This window comes from Carex rostrata, chromosome 26 (genome assembly GCF_964058835.1).
Source record: "Carex rostrata chromosome 26, lpCarRost1.2, whole genome shotgun sequence".
Taxonomy (NCBI): domain Eukaryota; kingdom Viridiplantae; phylum Streptophyta; class Magnoliopsida; order Poales; family Cyperaceae; genus Carex; species Carex rostrata.
Window position 1 is genome coordinate 3,020,813 of NC_135943.1, and position 22,713 is coordinate 3,043,525.

The 22,713-nt window shown below is 32.1% G+C and overlaps 2 protein-coding genes across 2 annotated transcripts; one reads left to right on the forward strand and one right to left on the reverse strand.

Moving 5' to 3' along the window:
• Positions 1 to 678: 678 nt before the first annotated feature.
• On the reverse strand, positions 679 to 2,903 carry LOC144544080 (peroxidase 27-like). Its single transcript, XM_078292498.1, has 4 exons — positions 2,619 to 2,903; positions 2,008 to 2,112; positions 1,253 to 1,418; positions 679 to 1,058 (listed from the first exon to the last, which is right to left on the reverse strand). The coding sequence occupies exons 1-4, from the start codon at positions 2,901 to 2,903 to the stop codon at positions 679 to 681; spliced, it is 936 nt and encodes a 311-aa protein (XP_078148624.1).
• A 15,611-nt stretch (positions 2,904 to 18,514) lies between these two features.
• LOC144544081 (peroxidase 3-like) lies at positions 18,515 to 20,770 on the forward strand. The gene is made up of 4 exons (XM_078292499.1): positions 18,515 to 18,799; positions 19,304 to 19,489; positions 20,001 to 20,166; positions 20,361 to 20,770. Exons 1-4 carry the CDS (start codon positions 18,515 to 18,517, stop codon positions 20,768 to 20,770), a joined length of 1,047 nt encoding a protein of 348 aa, XP_078148625.1.
• Positions 20,771 to 22,713: the final 1,943 nt, after the last annotated feature.

Below are 22,713 nucleotides of genomic sequence, written 5' to 3' on the forward strand. Positions count from 1 at the left end.
ATCACCAGATTTGTTAATGACATCAGCCATGGTATATTAATGTCTAACTTACAATTTTAGTTGACAGTCATTGTGTTTATTTTTTTTTTTTAACAGTATATATAAATCTAAAGTTTTAGTAAATAGGCCGGAAGTTTACCAGTAAAAAAAATATTAATAACAACCATGATAGCAACAAATAATATTAGCATATGAACTTCCTTTCCGAATTGAGCTTTCATGTCTGGTTGGTGGAACCTTCAATTGACAAGATAAATGATTATTTTCCTTATATAAAGACCTTTGGTTTGGTCATCAACCTAATAATGACAGGCATATTGCAGTGTTTTTCTTATTTATGGTGATAAATTGTATCATTATCTAAGTAATCTCATTCTATGCTTTTCTCTAACTTTCATTTTCCCAAAATGCATGTTAATTGGTTAAAAGTTTTCAGAACAATATTCATCAAAAAGAAATTAATACATATAACATTTTAAAAAAGCAATCCAATATTCCAAAAAAAGTAAAGATTCCCGGATGGCTATACAGAAAATCCGTTTATTAACTTGTCTACCTGTGAATATGTGATTACATACTGTTCTGGCAGTAGACAAATTTACATGAACAATTGCAATCCCAATTAAACCATATTGCTTTTTGTATAACTCTCGTAATAAGCTCCACACACAGATCTGATCATCCCACTGGTTCTGTAAGAACATTGACCCTTCCCATGTTGACCATGGACTCTGCGAAATCATTCATGAATTGCTGCGATGACATGGCACTAGCTTGTTCAGCCACGTAAGCCCTCGTTGCCTTATTGTGAAGCAGTGCTTCGTCACTATTGAACAGCCCTTCTTTATTCAGCACTGATTTGTAGTAGTTCAAGCCAAATGTGAGAGGGTTGTCGGGGTCCATAGGAACTGTAGTGCTGCTGTCAGTAGGTGAGCATTGCTGCTTCAGTTTTTTTGCATATCTAGGGTTCAGTGATGGGTCTGTGTTGTCTGTACCAGTATAGTTGTACAGGCGGTAAGAGAAGGATGAACAATGGGAAACCCCTATCGAGTGCGCCCCTGTAACCATAAAAAGAATATTGTAGAATACTTAATTTTATTTTCAAAGAAATATTATATTAGAAAATTGATTGAAGGTTTGTTACTTTGGTTACAAAAAGAATTGAACGCTTAATATTCTAGAGGGGACCGGGTTACAGTTTCGTTAAAAATGATTTGTGTAATAAAGCCGCTAATAGATCAAATTTAATTACCTGATAACACAGCGACATCCTTCTTGGTTAAATTTTTCTTGGCAGACACACCGATAATATTAGAAATGTTTCCATTTACAGGTGGCAGGTTGGTGTAAGTTTCATTGGCAATTGAAATGCTCCCGTCTCGCCTTCCTGTATCTACATCATATCGTGGTCCCTGGCTCTGAAATTTAATAGAAGTTGATTTTCATTAGTGTACATATATTCGTTGTTGATGAAATTTCAAATTTTTATTCCCATTTTTTTGGAAAAAAGTGGCAGGAAAATTACAATGTCATTAATTCAAAAAATGTTATATATAGTCATATACCAAATAATTACAAGCAAATAGAAAGAAATAACAAGGACAGAACAACTAGTGGTCACTGTCCTGATACTGGTCGCCTTATAATTTAGAGTGATTTACATGTGCAAAAAGAATGTTTTTTAAGGAGTCAAGTGCAACTTAACTGCCATCAACTGCAAAGACAAAAGATTGATTTCTACTGGTACAAAACAGAGCAACAATATTTCTAAGCATGCATGCATTAATTGAAGTTAAAGGCCTTGTAAGAGATTGTATTCATCCAAATTAACAAAAATATGGTAAATGTGCTGCAAATTTCAGTCTCTATCGGATCCTAATGGAATCATTATCATAACTAGTAGAATGATTTATTATATCAGTTGTGCCAGGAACACTGCCTCACGGGCAGCCAACGCTATGATATCTGCACACGACACAACTTTGGGGCATGCATTTTCCAAAATACCCTGAGCCTCTCAATGGTACCAAATCCACGCAAACTGAGGCTCGGAGTTGCATCCTTTTCTTCTATCCCACTCCCTGAGTCTAACAGTATCGAGGCATCACATCCCTATCATTAAATTAACTCACAGTGAAAAAAAAAATTACAACAAAAAAATTATGTTTTACACTTTTACTTAAATAATTCCATTTAGATTTTCGGTCTGTGATGATCATACTATAAAGAAACATTTCTGAATTTCTGATGATAATACTGTAAAGATATATGTAAACAGCAGTGGGGCTACGGTGATGAGCTAAGATTAGGACAGGCAATCCAAACTGTTATTTTTTACTACGTATCAAAATATGCTTCAAATTAAATGTTACATTTTTTTGAAACTTTTTTAACATTTTTAATGTGAATCATGATTATTAAGCATTCCAGACCATTGATTTGCAACAGTTTGCACCCATCAAAAGAAATAGTAAAGAAATTCATAATATGTGAATTTTTGAATCAATTTGACTGCATGCTCAGATTGAGATTTGGAGAGGGATCACAAGTGAACCAGTGAACAGACACAAACTAGAGGGAGTTCACAATAAACAGTTATATACGGCACGATTTCTTACACGGACGAAGCAGTCATGAAAGTGGAGCCTGATCAGAGATGGCATAAGGGTTGCATCTTCAGCCTGGATCTGTTTCATCTCTTGAGCCACTAAATCTTCAGCATTCGGACACGCTGTTTCATAGAAGTTAACCTTTAGTCCTTGGCGTGAACGGTCTTTTTCTAGTGTTGTATCATCCAGTATACGAGACCGACCTCTATCTGCAGGTATTTCTGAAGCCATAACTGTGCCTAAAAGGGCTGTGGAATAGAGAAACAAGATGGTGAACAGAGGAATCGAAGCCATGATGGATTAATATTGAAAAATTAGTTCTGAGGATTTTTGGATTTAATCATAGTTGCACTGTGCATGTGCTATGTATATAGGACGCAGAAACTTTTTTGGCTCAAGACTGCTTCAAATGATACATATAAGATATCCTTGGAAAGCCTCTTGGTAAACTCAAGTCTAAAACTCATCGAATCGGCTTTAAACGACGAATCTGAACCGTTGAAACCTACCTACTTTACAAGTGATGGGTCTGCATGTTAAAAAAATTAATTTTGCATAGAGTCAAGCGGTCAAAAAAACGTTCAAAAAATAAATGCATTAAAATTAATTTATTAACCTTCTAATTTTGACCGCTTGACTTTATACTAAATTAATTCGATTGTTTAAATGTTCACATGTAGACGCTTCACTCGTAAAATAGGCGGATTTCAATGGTTCGGATTTGTCATTTGAAGCCGATTTGATGGGTTTTAGATTGAGAACACCCTAGTTCTACTCATATAATAAAATAATAATTGAAGGTATTTATTTTGTAGGGCATATTTTCAAGTGATATTGCATTTTTTTAGAGAATTTCTTATTGCTCTGTTCTCTTGACAACAATGTATTTCTTACATATTGTGCAAGGATTGTAAAGAATAAAAATTGGGTGCCATATGCTGATCAGTATTAACCGTCTCTTTATGTATCTGTAACACTAATTAAGCTGAAAATTTGCATAAACAGAATTAGGTATGGACCGTATGGTTAATATGATATTTGCATTTTTTTTAAGGTAGAATATGTAAAGTTACATATTTGCAATTTATATATCATATTAACTTTGAAGCAAAAATTTCTCTCATTGAACATCCTAATAAAAGATAACAAATTAGGTAAATCAGAAAGTTTTATTTGTTTAAAAATGATACGTATGGGATTTGACAATTTTGGAGGGATAATATGTAATTTTGGGTATTTAGATGGTTAGTTAATTATGTGCGTTTATTTTTAAGAAATTAATATGACTATGATACTTTTCTTTATGAAGAGAGAAGCATATATACAAGTTCTTACGTTTTAACAGAGTGATAAATAAGTATGAAATTTGTATGTTTGGAATTGGACAATTATGTCATTTTGAAATTTTCCAAGGATACATATAGGATATTTTGCCCTTTGCATAATAACCTTCGAAACAATTAATATTTGTCCTGTCAAAAAAAAAATGATTTCTTGAGCCGTGTCAAATTCAAGTTGCGAGCGATAGTTAAAGAATTTATATAAATCAACAACAACAAAAAAAAAATACTGTTATCAACATCATGAAATATATTATGCATTTTTCATAATATCGAATTGAATGTGCTAATTAATTTTAACAGGCGTAGGTGTTTTCCTGTTAGTAGAACGCATATTTATAAAGAAAATATATGGTCAACTCTAAGATCAAAGGTCATGTTTGGTTGTGGAGTAAAGTTAAACCGGATTAAATTTCTTATTCCAAGCTAAATCGGAGTAAGTTAATCATGTTTGGTGGAGTAAGTTAAACCACCTCTCTAGATGGTGTAAGTTATTCCGATTTAGCTCAAATCTTATTCCATCTTAAACCACCTATGTTACTCCTCGTTTGACTCCTTAAGCGTGGAGTAAGGGGTTTACTCCACCTCTTACTCCATAACCAAACATGGCCAATGTCATTACTCAGAAATATAAAACATGATATGATTTCTCTGTAGAGTTGACAATACATTACAAAATCATTGGGAATTAGAAAGAATTTTCCAATATATGCTACTTTCAACGTCAAAACTTTTGAGAAAAGTTGTAGTATTGATTTATTATTTGGTTAGTACAGGAAAAAAAGCCAATATGTCAGCTGCCAATGGACTAAATTGTCTGATGTAATTCATTTTGCTAAACAGCTGCCTTATTCTCAAAAAATTGCCTTGTTGCTTGTTTGCAGTGCAATCTGCTGAACACTTTGGAAGCATAGAAATGAACTGTGCTTTGAATCTAGTAATTAAGAATAAAACACACTGAGAGATACTATTTCTAATTATCTCCCTTGTTCACTATTGGACAGGTCAGGTGAAGCACAAGGCGAGATTGTATTTAGCTGGTTATTTTGTGCAGGGTTAATCTAATTTCCTTTTGAGTACGATCTTATGAACTGTGTAAGTTAACTTTTTTCCATGAATATGGGCTTTTAGTCTTTTTATAAAAAAAAAATGAAGTATATTATGTAATTAATTGCGTCTTGCATTTGCATACTTCAAAATTATAATACCTACTACCAAGTTTTAAGGTAGGTGACGAATTATAATACCTAGATACTACCAAGTCTTGGTTATACTATAATGCATTCATATAATATATATTGAAAACCACTATTATACGTCTATTGAAAATAAATAAATAATAAAACAGTAAACTTGTCATCTTTGGTTTGATTTTTTAAATAATTAATTAATTTGTTTATATTTGTTTCCATTAATTTACTTTTACTTCGCCGGTCTACTATATTTATTTCCATTTAATGCCAATACCGCCCCTCTGTTTATTTATGTTTATTTTCATATATTAAATTATTCATAACTGATCTTTTGAATTCAAATGAAGGACTGAATCAATTGCAAAAAAAAATGAAACGCCGCTAATCACGCAACCGCTGCCATAATAACTTCACCTTTTTTTATCCATGATTTCTATCTCATGATTCTCTTCGGATAAGAAAAACAAAACCAAACAAAAAGAAAAATGTCAGAGGAAAGAAGAAACGAAAATAGTAAAGAAAATAAAAGAGAATTTTGTAATCCGCCCAAATGGAATTTTGATTCTACTTTGCGATTAATTTTGTACAACTAGTTTCCGAAATATCTTGCTATCAGGTAACTGAATTTCTCTATAATCTGTGTTTTCGTTTTGTATAGTTGATGTGGATATTGGTATTGCATATTAGATCGATTATGATGACGTATTTAATGGAATAGTGGGTCAGAGGTTGGAATTTTATTTGTCTGATACACGTGGACTGCTAGTTGTGGTCGGGATTGATATGCAGAGAATGCTAGTCGCAGTTGGGTTCGATGGTTGAAAATGATATGACTTGTTTTACGAATAACCTAGACCGACGTTCTATCGTTGGTTAAATATACATCCATAATTTATATATATTTGTGTGGATTAATCCGAACTGTTTGAATGGTTGTTAAATTAAGTCAATTATAGAGAAGCGCGTCATTAAATAACCCGTTAGTAAGCTTTGTAGTTGATTCCATTTTGTTATTTCGTTTTTTTTATGTTGTGATGTAGATTGGCGAGCAAAGGAAAAATGCGATGATGATGTTATAATTACACTCTAGATAGTTAAAATCTGAAATATGACAATGCATAACTGAAAAAGAATATTTTTCTTGGACAAATTTTTAATTAGATTGATAATTGGTGCTAATCTGTTGAAGAATAATTTGCAACACCAACAGAAATCAGTACAATTTTCGACCCTGTTATGATCAGAATGTACTACTATTCGGGGGCCACGTGGAGGGTGGAGAGAAAAAAGAAAGAGGAGGGGGTGGGTCCCAGCATTAAAGAGAAGGAGAGAGAAAATATGAGAACAAACAAATGAGGTCAGAGGCTCAGAGCACCGTTTTTTTATCCTACAAAATTATACTAAACAGTGATTCGTTGGCAATAATCTATGAGAAATTCAGACCCAAAAATTGTGCTGCCGAACGCCCCAATGAGATAACATTCTCATCTGAGTCAAACCCATCAAATTCCCAGTTAAAAAAGGGCATCCGAACATGATCTAAAAGAAACCAGCAATTGAACCGGTTGATCCGTCGATCCGAATAGTAAACCGTTTATTGGAAGATTTACAAAATTAATGTCAGGTTCGGTTCTAATAATATTGAGTCTATCATTTGTTAGAAGGTTATGGCCAAGTTTCATCTCTAAGGCATTTATTTTGAAGAAGTCTATGGTGAATGTTTCATTTGCACTGTTGCTTGCTGAACTACACGTGCATGCCGGAAATTTAAATTGTCTCTTCTTCCCATCTCGTCAACAAAATATAGAGATTGTCATTATTTTATTTTGGTAGTTATATTATTTTTAGAGTAAAAATATATTGTATTGTTTATTTATCTTCCATTAAACTATTTATAATTTGTAATGGTTATGATTTACAAACTTTTGGAGGAAGGTCAATTAAATTTTAAATTTACTGATCATATCTGATACATGCAATATCTAAATACATGTAATATCTAAATAATAGAAAATACATTTGCAATTTTTGTTTTTTTGGTTAAATAATATTTTCAAAGCGAAAGGTTAATTCCAATTAATGCCACAACTTTTTGGTTGCAAAGGAATGCTCTCTTCTATATTTATGTTTCAAATTTGAGAATTAAAATGTCGAGTCCAAATAAAATTTTATTGTTTGTCGAGCTCATATTTTCTTTTTTACTATATCAAGAGGTAGAGGTAAAAAAAAAAATCTAGTAACCGTTATATCTCCATTCCATTATTAAGCATGTTGGGTGTCCGATCCGCCAACGGCTACGATTGAAAAATAAAACTTCGGATTTAATCTCAGCCCTCCAATTACATAATTTGTCTTCTTTTGATTAAATGCATATGTTTTATGTATAAAAGTTTAAATTTAGTTAAAAATATACTCACCGCGTATATGTGCTACTACACGATATGGTACAATTAATATTGAACAAACTTTGAAATTTAGCGATATATTTCTTTGTTTTCTTATTTCTTTGTTTTTATATTTCTTCTCTTTAATTGAGCATACTCCATCTTCCATTTTCTTATTTCTTTGTTTCCTTACTTCTTCTTCATTTCTATACGGATCACAATGGAAATCAAGCTATTTATTTCTTTTGCTTATTTATCTTTCTTTGATTCTATACATATTGTTGTAGGCAATTTAGAATATTATTTTCAATATATAATATATCAATGTGTGTGTGTGTGTGTATATTCTAAACTGGAAACAAAGAAGATGAAGAATATAAATTGGAAACAAAGAATAATATAAATTAATTGCAACTTAAAAATATATATTTCTCTTATAATGTGTGTGTGTGTGTGTGTGTGTATATCTATATATACACTAATACACACGATAACACTTTTTATTTATATTTTTTGATATTATATTATATGTCAATATTGAATTGTTGTACGATATTTGATATTAGATTTGAATTGAGCTATTATTTGATATCATTGGTACTTAAAAATAAAGAATCATCACATAATCAAATTATTATTAGATATTATGATTCAAGTTAATTAAAAATACAGATTTATATGTGTAACCCCACGAAAATTAAAATACTAAATTAAGGTACGATGTTAATAGTTATATATATTTTTTTATTTTTTTTATTTTTTTTATTTTTTTTCTTTCTTTATCTTTTCTTTCTAGACTGTTATACGATTACTCAAAACCAGAGACCCAAATTTGGCATATTATTATCTTTGAATAGTCACAATTCATGTAAAGTTAGTTGCTCAAAAATAAAAGAAAATGATATATATGTATATAGCAGTATTTAAATAGTATATGATTATAACCCGAAAATACAAGACTCAAAGTTTAGTATAATTAATTAGTCGACAGCCACAATACATAGATTATATATATCTGATTAATTACTCGAAATAAGAGTCGCAACTGCTCAAAATAGTTGGCACTTAACCCCTGATTCAGGTTAGAAGCCGCGCTATATATATGTGATAATAACCGCCTGTTCGCATCTGTCTGTCTTTTTCTCTGTATCTTCACAGACTATATTTTTTTGTTTCAATTGATTATTCGTTCCTCTGCCATCTTCACAGAGGTAATCAAATACTATATTCATTTGTTTTTACTCCTTATATTCAATTGTCCAGTCAACGTTTTCAACTGGTATTAATTTAATGTTTCTTAGATTTGGATTTCGCCATTTTGTTCTGTTGGAATTTGATTACTACCTATATATCTATATACTTATCTCCACTCAGATAGATTTTGTTTCTTTTGATTTTTTTTTCTGTTTTCATTCGTTTCGAATTTGATTGTTTATTATTTTATTAAATTTGTTTATACGATCAGAGTTATATAGTCAGATTCATCTAGTTATTTTGAAATTTCAATTTTTATTAAAAATTCTATTCTTTTGGGAATTTGATTATTTTTATTTAATTCATTTATATAAGTCAAATTAGATGGTAATAAATATATTTGGTGTATGTCTGGATATATATATATATATATATATATATAAGTATTAATTTAGAAACTGTGTTACATGGTCTAGGTCTGAATTCTGAAGTAAAGAGTGACGAAGAAGCGGTAACGAACTATACCACAATAGCAAGTATTGGTTTCCTGGACATTGTCAAATTGTACTTACCATTTTGTATGCATGTTATTTATTTATTTATTTGGAATTGTGCATGTTGAATCGAACGATCCCTTTGGCTTATTTAGAATTACAATAAGACTATTTCATATCAATCATGAGACTTGTAAGTAGGATGTGTTAAGCATGACATCGTGTAGTATTAAACGGACGAAAGTAAAAAGTAACAGATATGTTAAAGGAAAGGGGCCAACATGCGGTGAACGCATGTTGGAATGTATACATGGGTATGGGTTCGACTAGACTCCTTGTCAACATGCGGTGAACGCATGTAGGTTTTAAATATTGCATAGCATGTGAGGATATAATATTTATATTCTATTTGTATTAATAAGTGAATTTGACAAGCTCCGGAATTGGAACTAAATTCCGTACTGAGAGACTGTTCGATCTCTCACCCGTTCCATTTTTATGTGGGTTCTAGAAAATGCTGAAGCCTACGAGGAGCATGAATAGGAGGGAAGCAGACCAAGAAGTCAACGAGCAGACGGCTCAAGTATCTTTTAGTATCTTTAGTTAAATTTTTTTATTTTCTCTTTAGAAGTGGATACATTGACTAACATGGAAATTATCAGTTTGCTGCCATGTTTGTCTTGATCTTATGTTGAATTTATGTCTTGTCCTTGAATTAATTGTGGTGTTAGAATACTTTGTTTGATTTTAAGATGTTGCATGAATAATTATTATTGATAATGTATGTGATGTGCACACGCCTTACGTATAAATACGTGGCGGGTTGTCTCGGAGTGTGACAACTAAGTTGGTATCAGAGCCAGCACATACAATATCAATAAAATAACCACTAAGAGAGGACATACTAAGGTCTGATCTTTATATATATATATATATATATAATAAACTAACCAATAGTAATACGCTGCATTTTGTAGAACATGCTTCCGAATTCACAGGCAGGCAAACAGAAGTGGCACCCGGGTTTCTACTTGAAAGTACCAAAGAGACTAGACGGAACATGTGATCTAGCCAGAATATCAGTCCATACACACATCTCGACAAGTAGTTTACGCTCATACCTGAAACCTGATGTGGCAACAGGAGCTGGATTCAAGATCTTCAAAACAGGGAGGGTTCACACATTCCGAACTAGAAACCAAGTAATTAGAGAAGAGGAATTCTACTGCCCTAATCTATACATCAACACACATAACGGGTTATGGTCGGTAGACCCAATCGTAGGTTATGCAAGGAACTATGAGTTAATCTTAGAACTGGATTGGCTGAAGGATAATAATGTTATTATCGACACCCTGCACCATCGACTCATGTTTAGAATACCCGGATGAGAGTTTCGAGAAGCAGCATTTAAAAAGGAAGCTAACAGCATGATGGTACTCACGTTATATATAATTTATTGTTATTATTAATATGTATATATATTTTCGAAGAGACATTGTTAAAATATGTTATGATGACGTGATTTTAAAATAACACGGTTGGATTTTTTTAACTAAGCTACATTAATTGTCACCAGTAAACTATAGTCTTTTTAAATGCTGCTTCTCGAAACTCTTGTCCGGGTATTCTAAACGTGAGTCAATGGTGCAGGGTGTCGATAATAACATTATAATCCTTCAGCCAATCCAGTCCTAAGATTAACTCATAGTTCCCTGCATAACCTACGATTCTACCGACCATAACACGTTATGTGTGTTGATGTAGAGATTAGGGCAGTAGAATTCCTCTTCTCTAATTACTTGGTTTCTAGTTCGGAATGTGTGAACCCTCTCTGTTTTGAAGATCTTGAATCCAGCTCCTGTTGCCACATCAGATTTCAGGTATGAGCGTAAACTACTTGTCGAGATGTGTGTATGGACTGATATTCCGGCTAGATCACATGTTTCGTCTAGTCTCTTCGGTACTTTCGAGTAGAAACCCGGGTGCCACTTCTGTTTGCCTGCCTGTGAATTCGAAAGCATGTTCTACAAAATGCAGCGTATTACTACTGGTTAGTTTATTATATTTATTATATATATATAAAGACCAAACCTTAGTATGTTCTTTCTTATTGTTTATTTTATTGATATTGTATGTGCTGGCTCTGATACCAACTTAGTTGTCACACTCCGAGACAACCTGCCACGTATTTATACATAAGGCGTGTGCACATCACATACATTATCAATAATAATTACTCATGCAACATCTTAAAATCAAACAAAGTCTTCTAACACCACAATTAATTCAAGTACATGACTAAACATGAGATCAAGACAAACATGGCAGCAAACTGATAATTTCCATGTTAGTCAATGTATCCACTTCTAAAGAGAAAATAAAAAAATTTAGCTAAAGATACTAAAAGATACTTGAGCCGTCTGCTCGTTGACTTCCTGGTCCGCTTCCCTCCTATTCATGCTCCTCGTAGGCTTCAGCATTTCCTGGAACCCACATAAAAGTGAAACGGGTGAGAGATCGAACAGTCTCTCAGTACGGAATTTAGTTCCAGTCTCGGAGTTTGTCAAATTCACTTATTAATACAAATAGAATATAAATATTATATCCTCGCATGCTATGCAATATTTAAAACCCACACACACGCACACACTTCTTTAATTATCTTTCATGTTTTCCGTTAATCCATTTATTTGCCAATCCAGTGAGAAATCCATCCAACACTGGAAGACCGTCAATCCGCTGGAAAATCCATCCAACAACGGAAGACTTCTCACTAGACGGGGAATCCACCCTACGCTAGATCTTGACCCGTGACGGGAAATGCAAACAACACCACGTTGACGAGGAGTCTAGTCGAACCCAAACCCAATGTATACAATCCAACATGTGTTCACCGCATGTTGGCCCCTTTTCTTTAACATATCTGTTACCTTTTACGTTCGTCCGTTTAACACTACACGATGTCATACTCAACACATCCTACTTACAAGTCTCATGATTGATATGAAATAGTCCTATTGTAATTCTAAATAATCCAAAGGGATCGTTCGATTCAACATGCACAATTCCAAACAAATAAATAAATAACATGCATACAAAATGGTAAGTACAATTTGACAATGTCCAAGAAACCCGTACTTGCTATTGTGGTGTAGTTCCTTGTCACTTCTTCATCACTCTTTACTTCAGAATTCAGATCTAGACCATGTAACACGGTTTCTAAATTAATACTTATATATATATTTCCAGATATACACCAAATATATTTATTACCATCTAATCTGACTTATATAAATGAATTAAATAAAAATAATCAAATTCCCGAAAGAATAGAATAATTCAATAAAAAATGAAATTTCAAAATAACTAGATGAATCTGACAATATAACTTTGACGATTATTAACCATCTGACTATATAACTCTGATCATATAAACGAATTTAATAAAATAATCGAATTCCAAATTGACTATCTGACTCAATATTGAATATTGGATTTATTATCAAACTACTTTTTTTTTATATATATATATATATATAGAGAGAGAGAGAGATGGGCTATGGTGCATTGCAATGCATAGGCCATGGTGTGCATTGGACCATAAATCACTGATTCAAAGTCCAAATGACCGATCCAAACCGTTCATCTTGTTCTCCATATTAATATGTGCTTGGAGACCAAATTTTATATTTTTTGGAATTTTTTTACTATTTATTAAGCCACTTTGAAAATCGCTGATCCAACGGTGGCTTCTGATTTTACTGTTCCAAACAGTCACCGTTGGATCAGCGATTTTCAAAGTGGCTTAATAAATAGTAAAAAAATTCTAAAAAATATAAAATTTGGTCTCCAAGCACATATTAATATGGAGAACAAGATGAACGGTTTGAATCGGTCATTTGGACTTTGAATCGGTGATTTATGGTCCAATGCACACCATGACCTATGCATTGCAATGCATCATAGCCCATCTCTATATATATATATATATATTATAAAACAATCAAATTCGAAACGAATGAAAACAGAAAAAAAAAATCAAAAGAGACAAAATCTATCTAAGTGGAGATAAGTATATAGATATAGAGGTAGTAATCAAATTCCAATCCAACAGAACAAAACGACGAAATCCAAATCTAAGAAACATTAAATTAATACCAGTTGAAAATGTTGACTGGACAATTGAATATAAAGAATAAAAACAAATGAATATAGTATTTGATCACCTCTGTGAAGATGGCAGAGGAACGAATAATTAATCAATTGAAATAAAAAATATAGAGTCTGTGAAGATGCAGAGAAAAAGACAGAGAGATGCGAACAGGCGGTTATTATCACATATATATAGCGTGGCTTCTTATAACTTGAATCAGGGATTAAGTGCTAACTATTCTGAGCAGTTGCGACTCTTATTTCGAGTAATTAATCAGATATATATATGTATATATCTATGTATTGTGGCTGTCGACTAATTATACTAAATTTTGAGTCTTGTATTTTCGGGTTATAATCATATACTATTTATAAACTATTTAAATACTACTATATACATATATACTATTTTATTTTATTTTTGAGCAATTAACTTTACATGAATTGTGACTATTCAAAGATAATAATATGCCAAATCTGGGTCTCTGGTTTTGAGTAATCGTAACTTTCTAGAAAGAAAAGAAAAAGAAAGAAAAAAATAAATAATATATATATATAACTATTAATATCTTACCTTAATTTAGTATTTTTTGTGGTGTTACACATATAAATTCTCTATTAACATGTATCTTAATTTTTGGATAATTATTATTTTCATTGTCATATTTTTTTATAAAAAAAATTCTTATAATATGTTCCCGTAGCAACGCACGTGCACAATACTAGTATATATAATTATTATCTTTTTTTTATGTCTTGATCTAATATATATACATGAGTTTCTAATGTGAACTATCTAGGTCAAAATAATTAAGATCACTGTTTGGAGTTTATATTTGAGTTTATATTTTAAAATATAAATATAAAAATAAAAGATTGTGGTATTTTTGTGATATGAATAACCTATGATATTCAAATTCTCATATTCTTGAAATATCAAATTTAATTATGTACCATAAAAGATAGATATGTACGGTACAATTATTCATCTAATTATTTATAATTCATTTTAAGAACAATGAAAAAACTATTGAATCATATATGAATATGTCAACAACATCACTGGAAAAATCCAGCTTGGCATGCAGTTGGAACTAACAATGTTCTACATAGCTATAAGTAATATATGCTAATTTATATTTCCATATACTTATTTGGTCAACAATGCATTTTTTTGGAGTAGAACATACATTCTGATCATAACAGGGTGGAAAATTGTTCTGATTTCGATCTGTTGGTGCTGCAAATAATTCTTCAACAGATTAGCACCAATTATCAATCTAATTAAAAATTTGCCCAAGAAAAATATTCTTTTTTCAGTTATGCATTACCATACTCCAGATTTTGACTATCTAGAGTGTGATTATAACATCATCGCAGCACTTTTTCTTGCCCGCCAATCTACGTCGCAACATAAAGAAAAACAAAATAACAAAATGGAGTCAGCTACAAAACTCAGTAACCGGTTATTTAATGACACGCTTCTCTATAATTGACTTAATTTAATTAACAACCATTCAAACAGGCCGAATTAATCAACACAAATATATATATAAATTACGCATGCATATTTAACCAACGATAGCACGTTGGTCTAGGTTATTCGTAAAACAAGACATATCATTTTCAACCATCAAACCCGACTGCAATTAGCATTCCTCGCATATCGGTCTCAACCATGACTAGCAGCCCCTGTGTATTGGACAAATCAAATTCCAATCTCAGACTCGCTATCCCGTTAAATATGCCATCATAATCCAATATGCAATATCAATATTCACATCAACCATACAAAACAAAAACACAGATTATAGAGAAGTCCAGTTACCTAATAGCGAGATATTTCAGAAACTAGTTATACAAAATTAATCGCGACATAGGATCAAAATTCCATTTAGGCGATTACAAAATTCTCTTTTATTTTCTTTACTATTTTCGTTTCTTTTTTTTCTCTGACATTTTTCTCTCTGTTTGGTTTTGTTTTTCTTATCCGAAGAGAATCATGAGATAGAACCGAAATTTTTATTAATAGGAAATATATTAATTAAATATCGAGATTAGAGAACGCTTTTGCGTTTTTTTCGAGATATAGGGAAAACATGATGGTTAATCACGTCCACTGGCCGTTATAGACTATCACGGCCAGATTTAGCACTAATCACCGCACTTCTTAAAAAAAAAAAAAAATCCTGGCCGTGATTATCAATCACGGCCAGACATGCATGCCATATTAAAATGGACAAACTCAGATCTCATTCTACACATCAGATCTCATTCTACACGGTTAGATATTGCACTGGATTTGAATTCTGGCCGTGATTATCAATCACGGCCAGAATTTTTTTTTTTAATTTTTTTTATTAAGAAGTGCGGTGATTAGTGCTAAACCTGGCCATAATAGTCTATAACGGCCAGTGGACGTGATTAACCATCACGTTTTCCCTATATCTCGAAAAAACGCAAAAGCATTCTTCATTTTGGATATTTATTTAATTAATTTTCTATTAATAAAAACTTCGGTGAGATAGAAATCATGGATAAAAAAGGATAAGTTATTATGGCAGCGGTTGCGTGATTAGCGGTGTTTCATTTTTTTTATGCAATTGATTCAGTCCTTTTAATAGAATTCAAAAGATCAGTTATGAATAATTTAATATATGAAAATAAACATAAATAAACAGAGGGGCGGTATTGACATCAAATGGAAATGAATAGTGGACCGGCGAAGTAAAAGGAAATTAATGGAAACAAATATAATCAAATTAATTATTTAAAAAATCAAACCATGAATATTATATGAAAATAATATTTACTGTTTTATTATTTATTTATTTTCAATAGACGTATAACAGTGATTTCAATATTATATGAAAATAATATTTTAGCATAAATAATCATAACTCGAAATTTTCGGGTTGTTACATGCATGCAAGTTTGGCCCATGAATGTATTATAGTATAACCAAGACTTGGTAGTATCTAGGTATTTTAATTCGTCACCTACCTTAAAACTTGGTAGTAGGTATTATAATTTTGAAGTATGCAAGAGCAGCAAAACGCAATTAATTACATATACTTTTTTTTTCCTGTGCTAACCAAATAATAAATCAATATTACAACTTTTCTTAAAAGTTTTGACGTTGAAAGTAGCATATATATATTGGAAAATTCTTTCTAATTCCCGATAATTTTGTAATGTATGGTCAACTCTACAGAGAAATCATCTCATGTTATATATCTCATTAATGATTTTGTTCTGACAGTTGATCGACCGTATGCTTTCTTTAAAAATTTGCGTATATTATGATAATGCATATATACTACTTCATAATAATGCATATGAGAAGGGATCAAGTTACAACAATTTTTTTTTTTTTTTGAAGGTTGACCTAGACCAACAATATATTGATAAAAAAGTTTATATACAATAAATATTCACAAAATTATTTACACAAAGAAAGATAGAAAAAAAAGCTAAATGGAAAAAGAAGAGCTCGCTCAATTTTTCAAATCGTAGATAAAACCGCCAGTTGTGTCACGTTTGCACCCACCTGGCTTATACCCTTACTCCTTCGCCCTTCTTTAAATATTACATAACCACTGCATGATAATAATGGATGTTTCATTAATTAAAAATATCCACTGGTTTACTCTTGTCCGAAAAGAGTCGTATATTCCTTTCTTTCCATATTGCATGCCCATGCTCCTGCCGCCCAGACTACTCGTTGTTGTCTCCTCATTCAACCATAAAAGATGTTATAAGCCTAGCCACATGTTGCGAACCTCCCGGGCATCCCCCATCCTGATATTAAATTGTGCACATAGCCCTCTCCAGAACCTTAAAGCAAAGCTACAGTTTCATAGAAGATGGTCTCTCTTGTTTCCATTTCTTCACTATGACATTGTTTGCATCCAAACAGCACTGTGCATCCTCTTACCATCAGGATTTCTTGTGTTAGGATTCTACAGCTTTGCTTTAAGGTTACCACAATTATTTTCTACATTTTCAAAGTCCAAATCGTCGATCCAAACCGTTAGATGTGATCTCCACAATAAAATGTGCTTGGAGATCAAATTTACATTTTTTGAAATTTTTTTGCTATTTATTAAGATGGGTACAAAAACTAGTCAAATTCAGACCATTTAATTTTGTACCCATCTTAATAAATAGTAAAAAAATTCGAAAAAATGTAAAATTTGGTCTCCAACCACATTTTATTGTGGAGATCACATCTAACGGTTTGGATCGACAATTTGGACTTTGAAAATATAAAAAATAGTTATGGTAACTTGTTGTAACTCAAAAAATTGTTGTAACTTGATTCTTCCTCAATGCATATATATACTATACATCATATTTTTGTTGTTGTTGTTGATTTATATAAATTCTCAACTATCGCTCGTATCCTGAATTTGACACGGCTCTTTGACAGGACAAATATTAACTGATTCCGAAAGGTTATTATGCAAAGGGCAAAATATCTTATATCCTTGGAAAATTTCAAAATGACATAATTTTCCAATTCCAAACATACAAATTTCATACTTAATTTATCACTGTTTTAAAACGTATATAAGAACTTGTATATATATATACACTTCTCTCTTCATAACGAAAAGTATCATAGTCATATTAATTTCCAAAACTGAAACTCACATAATTAACTAACCATCGAAATACTTTATTCATAGGTGCTGAAGTGCCAAAGTAGTCCACTTAATTTGGTTGAACTGGTTCTTGTAATTAATGGTTTTATTTTCAATTGAACCGGCCTTTGCCTCTTTTTAGAAAAAATAAAAAATAAAAAAAAACTGACCATTTAAATACCCAAAATTACATATTATCCCTCCGAAATTGTCAAATCACAAATGTATCGTTTTTAAACAAAGAAAACATTATTTTTACCTAATCTGTTATCTTTTATGAGGGGAAACTATGTAACTTTGATATATACTTTAGAATGCAATATCACTTGAAAATATGCTCTACAAAATAAATACATTCAATTATTATTTTATGATAACATCATTTGAAACCGTCTTGACCAAAAAAATTTCTGCGCTCTATACATATATAGCACATGCACAGTGTAACTCTGCTTAAATCCAAAAATCCTCAGAACTAATTTTTCAATATTAACCCATCATGCCTTCGGTTCCTCTGTTCACTGTCTTGTTTCTCTATTCCACAGCCCTTATAGGCACACTTATGGCTTCAGAAATACCTGCAGAGAGAGGTCGATCTCGTATACTGGATGATACACCACTAGAAAAAGACGGTTCACACCAAGGACTAAAGGTTAACTTCTATGAAACAGCGTGTCCGAATGCTGAAGATTTAGTGGCTCAAGAGATGAAACAGATCCAGGCTGAAGATGCAACCCTTATGCCATCTCTGATCAGGCTCCACTTTCATGACTGCTTCGTCCGAGTAGAAATCGTGCTGTATATAACTGTTTATTGTAAATTTCCTTTCAGTTTTTTGTGGTGGTAATATAGGTTAATGTGAAGATGTGATAAACACTGATTCACTTGTGATCCCTCTCCAAAATCCAAATCTCATTTCTTGAGATCGAACGATGATCAGAGCAGTCAAATGTATTCAAAAATATGCCTCACCGAGTTTCACATATTCTGAATTACAAACCTTTTCCAATCAATGGTTCATTTTAAAAAATTGTAATAAAAGTTTCGAAAAGCATATATTGACATTTAAATAAAAACAGTTTGGATTGCCTGTCCTAATCTTGACTCAGCACCAACCTCTATCTATATATATCTTTACAGTATTTTCATCAGGAATTCAGGACTGTTTCCTAAATTATAATCTATAACACCTTGTATTATGATCATCACAGACAGAAAATCTAAATGGAACGTCTGCAAGTAAAACATAATTAATTTAAATTTTCACTGTGAATTACTTTAATGATAGGGATGTGATGCCTCAATACTGTTAGACTCAGGGAGTGGGATAGAAGAAAAGCATGCAACTCCAAGCCTCATTTTGCGTGGATTTGGTACCATTGAGAGGCTCAAGGGTGTTTTGGAAAATGCATGCCCCAAAGTTGTGTCGTGTGCAGATATCATAGCGTTGGCTGCCCGTGAGGCAGTGTTCCTGGTACAACTGATATAATGAATATCATTCTACTAGTTATGATAATGATTTCATTAGGATCCGATAGAGACTGAAATTTGCAGCACATTTACCATATTTTTGTTAATTTGGATGAATACAATCTCTTACAAGGCCTTTAACTTCAATTAATGCATTCATACTTAGAAAATTTGTTGCTCTGTTTTGTACCAGTAGAAATCATTTTTTTGTCATTGCAGTTGATGGCTGTTAAGTTCCACCTGACTCCTTAAAAAACATTGTTTTTGCACATGTAAATCTCTCTAAATTATAAGGCGACCAGTATCAGGACAGTGACCACTAGTTGTTCTGTCCTTGTTATTTCTTTCTATTTGCTTGTAATTATTTGGTATATGACTATATATAACATTTTTTGAATTAATGACATTGTAATTTTCCTGCCACTTTTTTCCAAAAAAATGGGAATAAAAATTTGAAATTTCATCAACAACGAATATATGTACACTAATGAAAATCAACTTCTATTAAATTTCAGAGCCAGGGACCACGATATGATGTAGAGACAGGAAGGCGAGACGGGAGCATTTCAATTGCCAATGAAACTTACACCAACCTGCCACCTGTAAATGGAAACATTTCTAATATTATCGGTGTGTCTGCCAAGAAAAATTTAACCAAGAAGGATGTCGCTGTGTTATCAGGTAATTAAATTTGATCTATTAGCGGCTTTATTACACAAATCATTTTTAACGAAACTGTAACCCGGTCCCCTCTAGAATATTAAGCGTTCAATTCTTTTTGTAACCAAAGTAACAAACCTTCAATCAATTCTCTAATATAATATTTCTTTGAAAATAAAATTAAGTATTCTACAATATTCTTTTTATGGTTACAGGGGCGCACTCGATAGGGGTTTCCCATTGTTCATCCTTCTCTTACCGCCTGTACAACTATACTGGTACAGACGTCACAGACCCATCACTGAATCCTACGTATGCAGAAAAACTGAAGCAGCAATGCTCACCTACTGACAGCAGCACTATAGTTCCTATGGACCCCGACAACCCTCTCACATTTGGCTTGAACTACTACAAATCAGTGCTGAATAAAGAAGGGATGTTCAATAGTGATGAAGCACTGCTTCACAATAAGGCAACGAGGGCTTACGTGGCTGAACAAGCTAGTGCCATGTCATCACAGCAATTCATGAATGATTTCGCAGAGTCCATGGTCAACATGGGAAGGGTCGATGTTCTCACAGGATCCAGTGGGATGATCAGATCTGTGTGTGGAGCTTATTACTAGAGTTATACAAAAAGCAATATGGTTTAGTTGGGATTACAATTATTCATGTAAATTTGTCTACTGCTATGTAATCGCAGATTCACAGGTAGACAAGTTAATAAACGGATTTTCTGTATAGCCATCCGGGTGTGTTTACTTTTTTTGGAATATTGGATTGGTTTTTTTAAATGTTATATGTATTCATTTCTTTTTGATGAATATTGTTCTGAAAACTTTTAACCAATTAACATGCATTTTGGGAAAATCAAAGTTTGAGAAAAGCATAGAAAAAGCATAGAATGAGATTACTTAGATAATGATACAATTTATCACCATAAATTAAAAAAACACTGCAATATGCCTGTCATTATTAGGTTGATGACCAAACCAAATATCTTTATATCTTTATATAAGGAAAATAATCATTTATCTTGTTATGAGTTTAGAGCCCATTAATTTAGGGGCTCAGAATCAGACTACTGGACCTTGATTCCTGCTAGGTATTAAATCTGGTCATGGTCCATTTTTGTCATGCTTGTCAATTGAAGGTCCACCAACCAGACATGAAAACTCAATTTGGAAAGGAAGCTCATATACTAATATTATTTGTTGCTATCATGGTTGTTATTAATATTTTTTTACTGGTAAACTTCCGGCCTACTTAGTTAAACTTTAGATTTATATATACTATTTAAAAAAAATTAGCTGTAAACTAAAATTAGAATTTAGACTTTAACATACCATGGCTGACGTCATTAACACATCTGGTGATGTCAGTGTCTTTCATTAAATAAAATAATAATAAAAATTCAGTAAAACACTGATTTTGAAAAATTCTAAAAAACATAGTAAAAATTTTTCAAAAAATGTAAAATTTGGTCTCCAAGCACATTTCAATATGAAGAACATGTTGAGAAGTTCGAATTGACTATTTGAGTTTGAAACTACAGATATGGGCGCAAATTAAAACATCTACTTTAATTTGCAAAGCATGGTAGCCTATCTCATATATATATATATATATATATATAGAGCTAGGCTACGGTGAGTTGCGAAGTAAAGCGACTATTTTACTTCACGCTCATATTTTGCGATTTTAAAGTTCAAAACGTCGATCCGAACCGTTCATCTTGTTCTTCATATAGAAATGTGCTTGGAGACCAAATTTTACATTTTTTGAAATTTTTTTACTATTTATTAAGCAATTTTGAAAGTCGCTGATCTGATGGTCCAGAAAATTTTACTGTTTTTTACTGTTCACAGCAAAACAGCAATTTTTAAAAATGCTTAATAAATAGTAAAAAAATTCCAAAAAATGTAAAATTTGGTCTCCAAGCACATTTCAATATGGATTAAATATCTAACAGTTCGGATCGGTAATTTGGACTTTCAAAATAAAAATACAGCGTGAAGTAGAAACGCGTTTTACTTCGCAACTCACCGTAGACTACCTCTATATATATATATATATATATATATATATATATATATATAATATATATGAGGAGGGTTCAAATGCACCCAAATGCACCCTATCCTTTTTCTCTGTTTTCAAAGTCCGAATAGTCAATCTGAACTGTTAGATGCGATCTACATATTAAGATCTGCTTGGAGACCAAAGTTTACATTTTTTGGAATTTTTTTACTATTTATTAAGCCACTTTGAAAATCGCTGATCCAATGGTCCAGAAAATGTAAAATCAGAGATTTTCAAAGTGACTTAATAAATAATAAAAAAATTCCAAAAAATATAAAATTTGGTCTCCAAGCACATCTTTATATATATATCGCATCTAACGGTTCAGATTGACTATTCGGACTTTGATAACGAAGAAAAAGAATTTGAAAGATAGGGTGCATTTGGGTGCACAATAATTTGGGTGCATTTGAACCCTCATCTATATATATATAGAGAGAGAGAGTAAGGCTTGGGTGCTATGGATAGCATAGAGGGCTACGGTGCT

Coding starts and splice junctions, on each gene's coding strand:
- LOC144544080 (XM_078292498.1), bottom strand. CDS start 2,903: ATGGCTTCGATTCCTCTGTTCACCATCTTGTTTCTCTATTCCACAGCC. Junction 1,419..2,007: donor GTACCATTGAGAGGCTCAGG/GTATTTTGGAAA, acceptor ATTAAATTTCAG/AGCCAGGGACCACGATATGA. Junction 1,059..1,252: donor GGATGTCGCTGTGTTATCAG/GTAATTAAATTT, acceptor TTATGGTTACAG/GGGCGCACTCGATAGGGGTT.
- LOC144544081 (XM_078292499.1), top strand. CDS start 18,515: ATGCCTTCGGTTCCTCTGTTCACTGTCTTGTTTCTCTATTCCACAGCC. Junction 18,800..19,303: donor TTCATGACTGCTTCGTCCGA/GTAGAAATCGTG, acceptor CTTTAATGATAG/GGATGTGATGCCTCAATACT. Junction 19,490..20,000: donor CCCGTGAGGCAGTGTTCCTG/GTACAACTGATA, acceptor ATTAAATTTCAG/AGCCAGGGACCACGATATGA.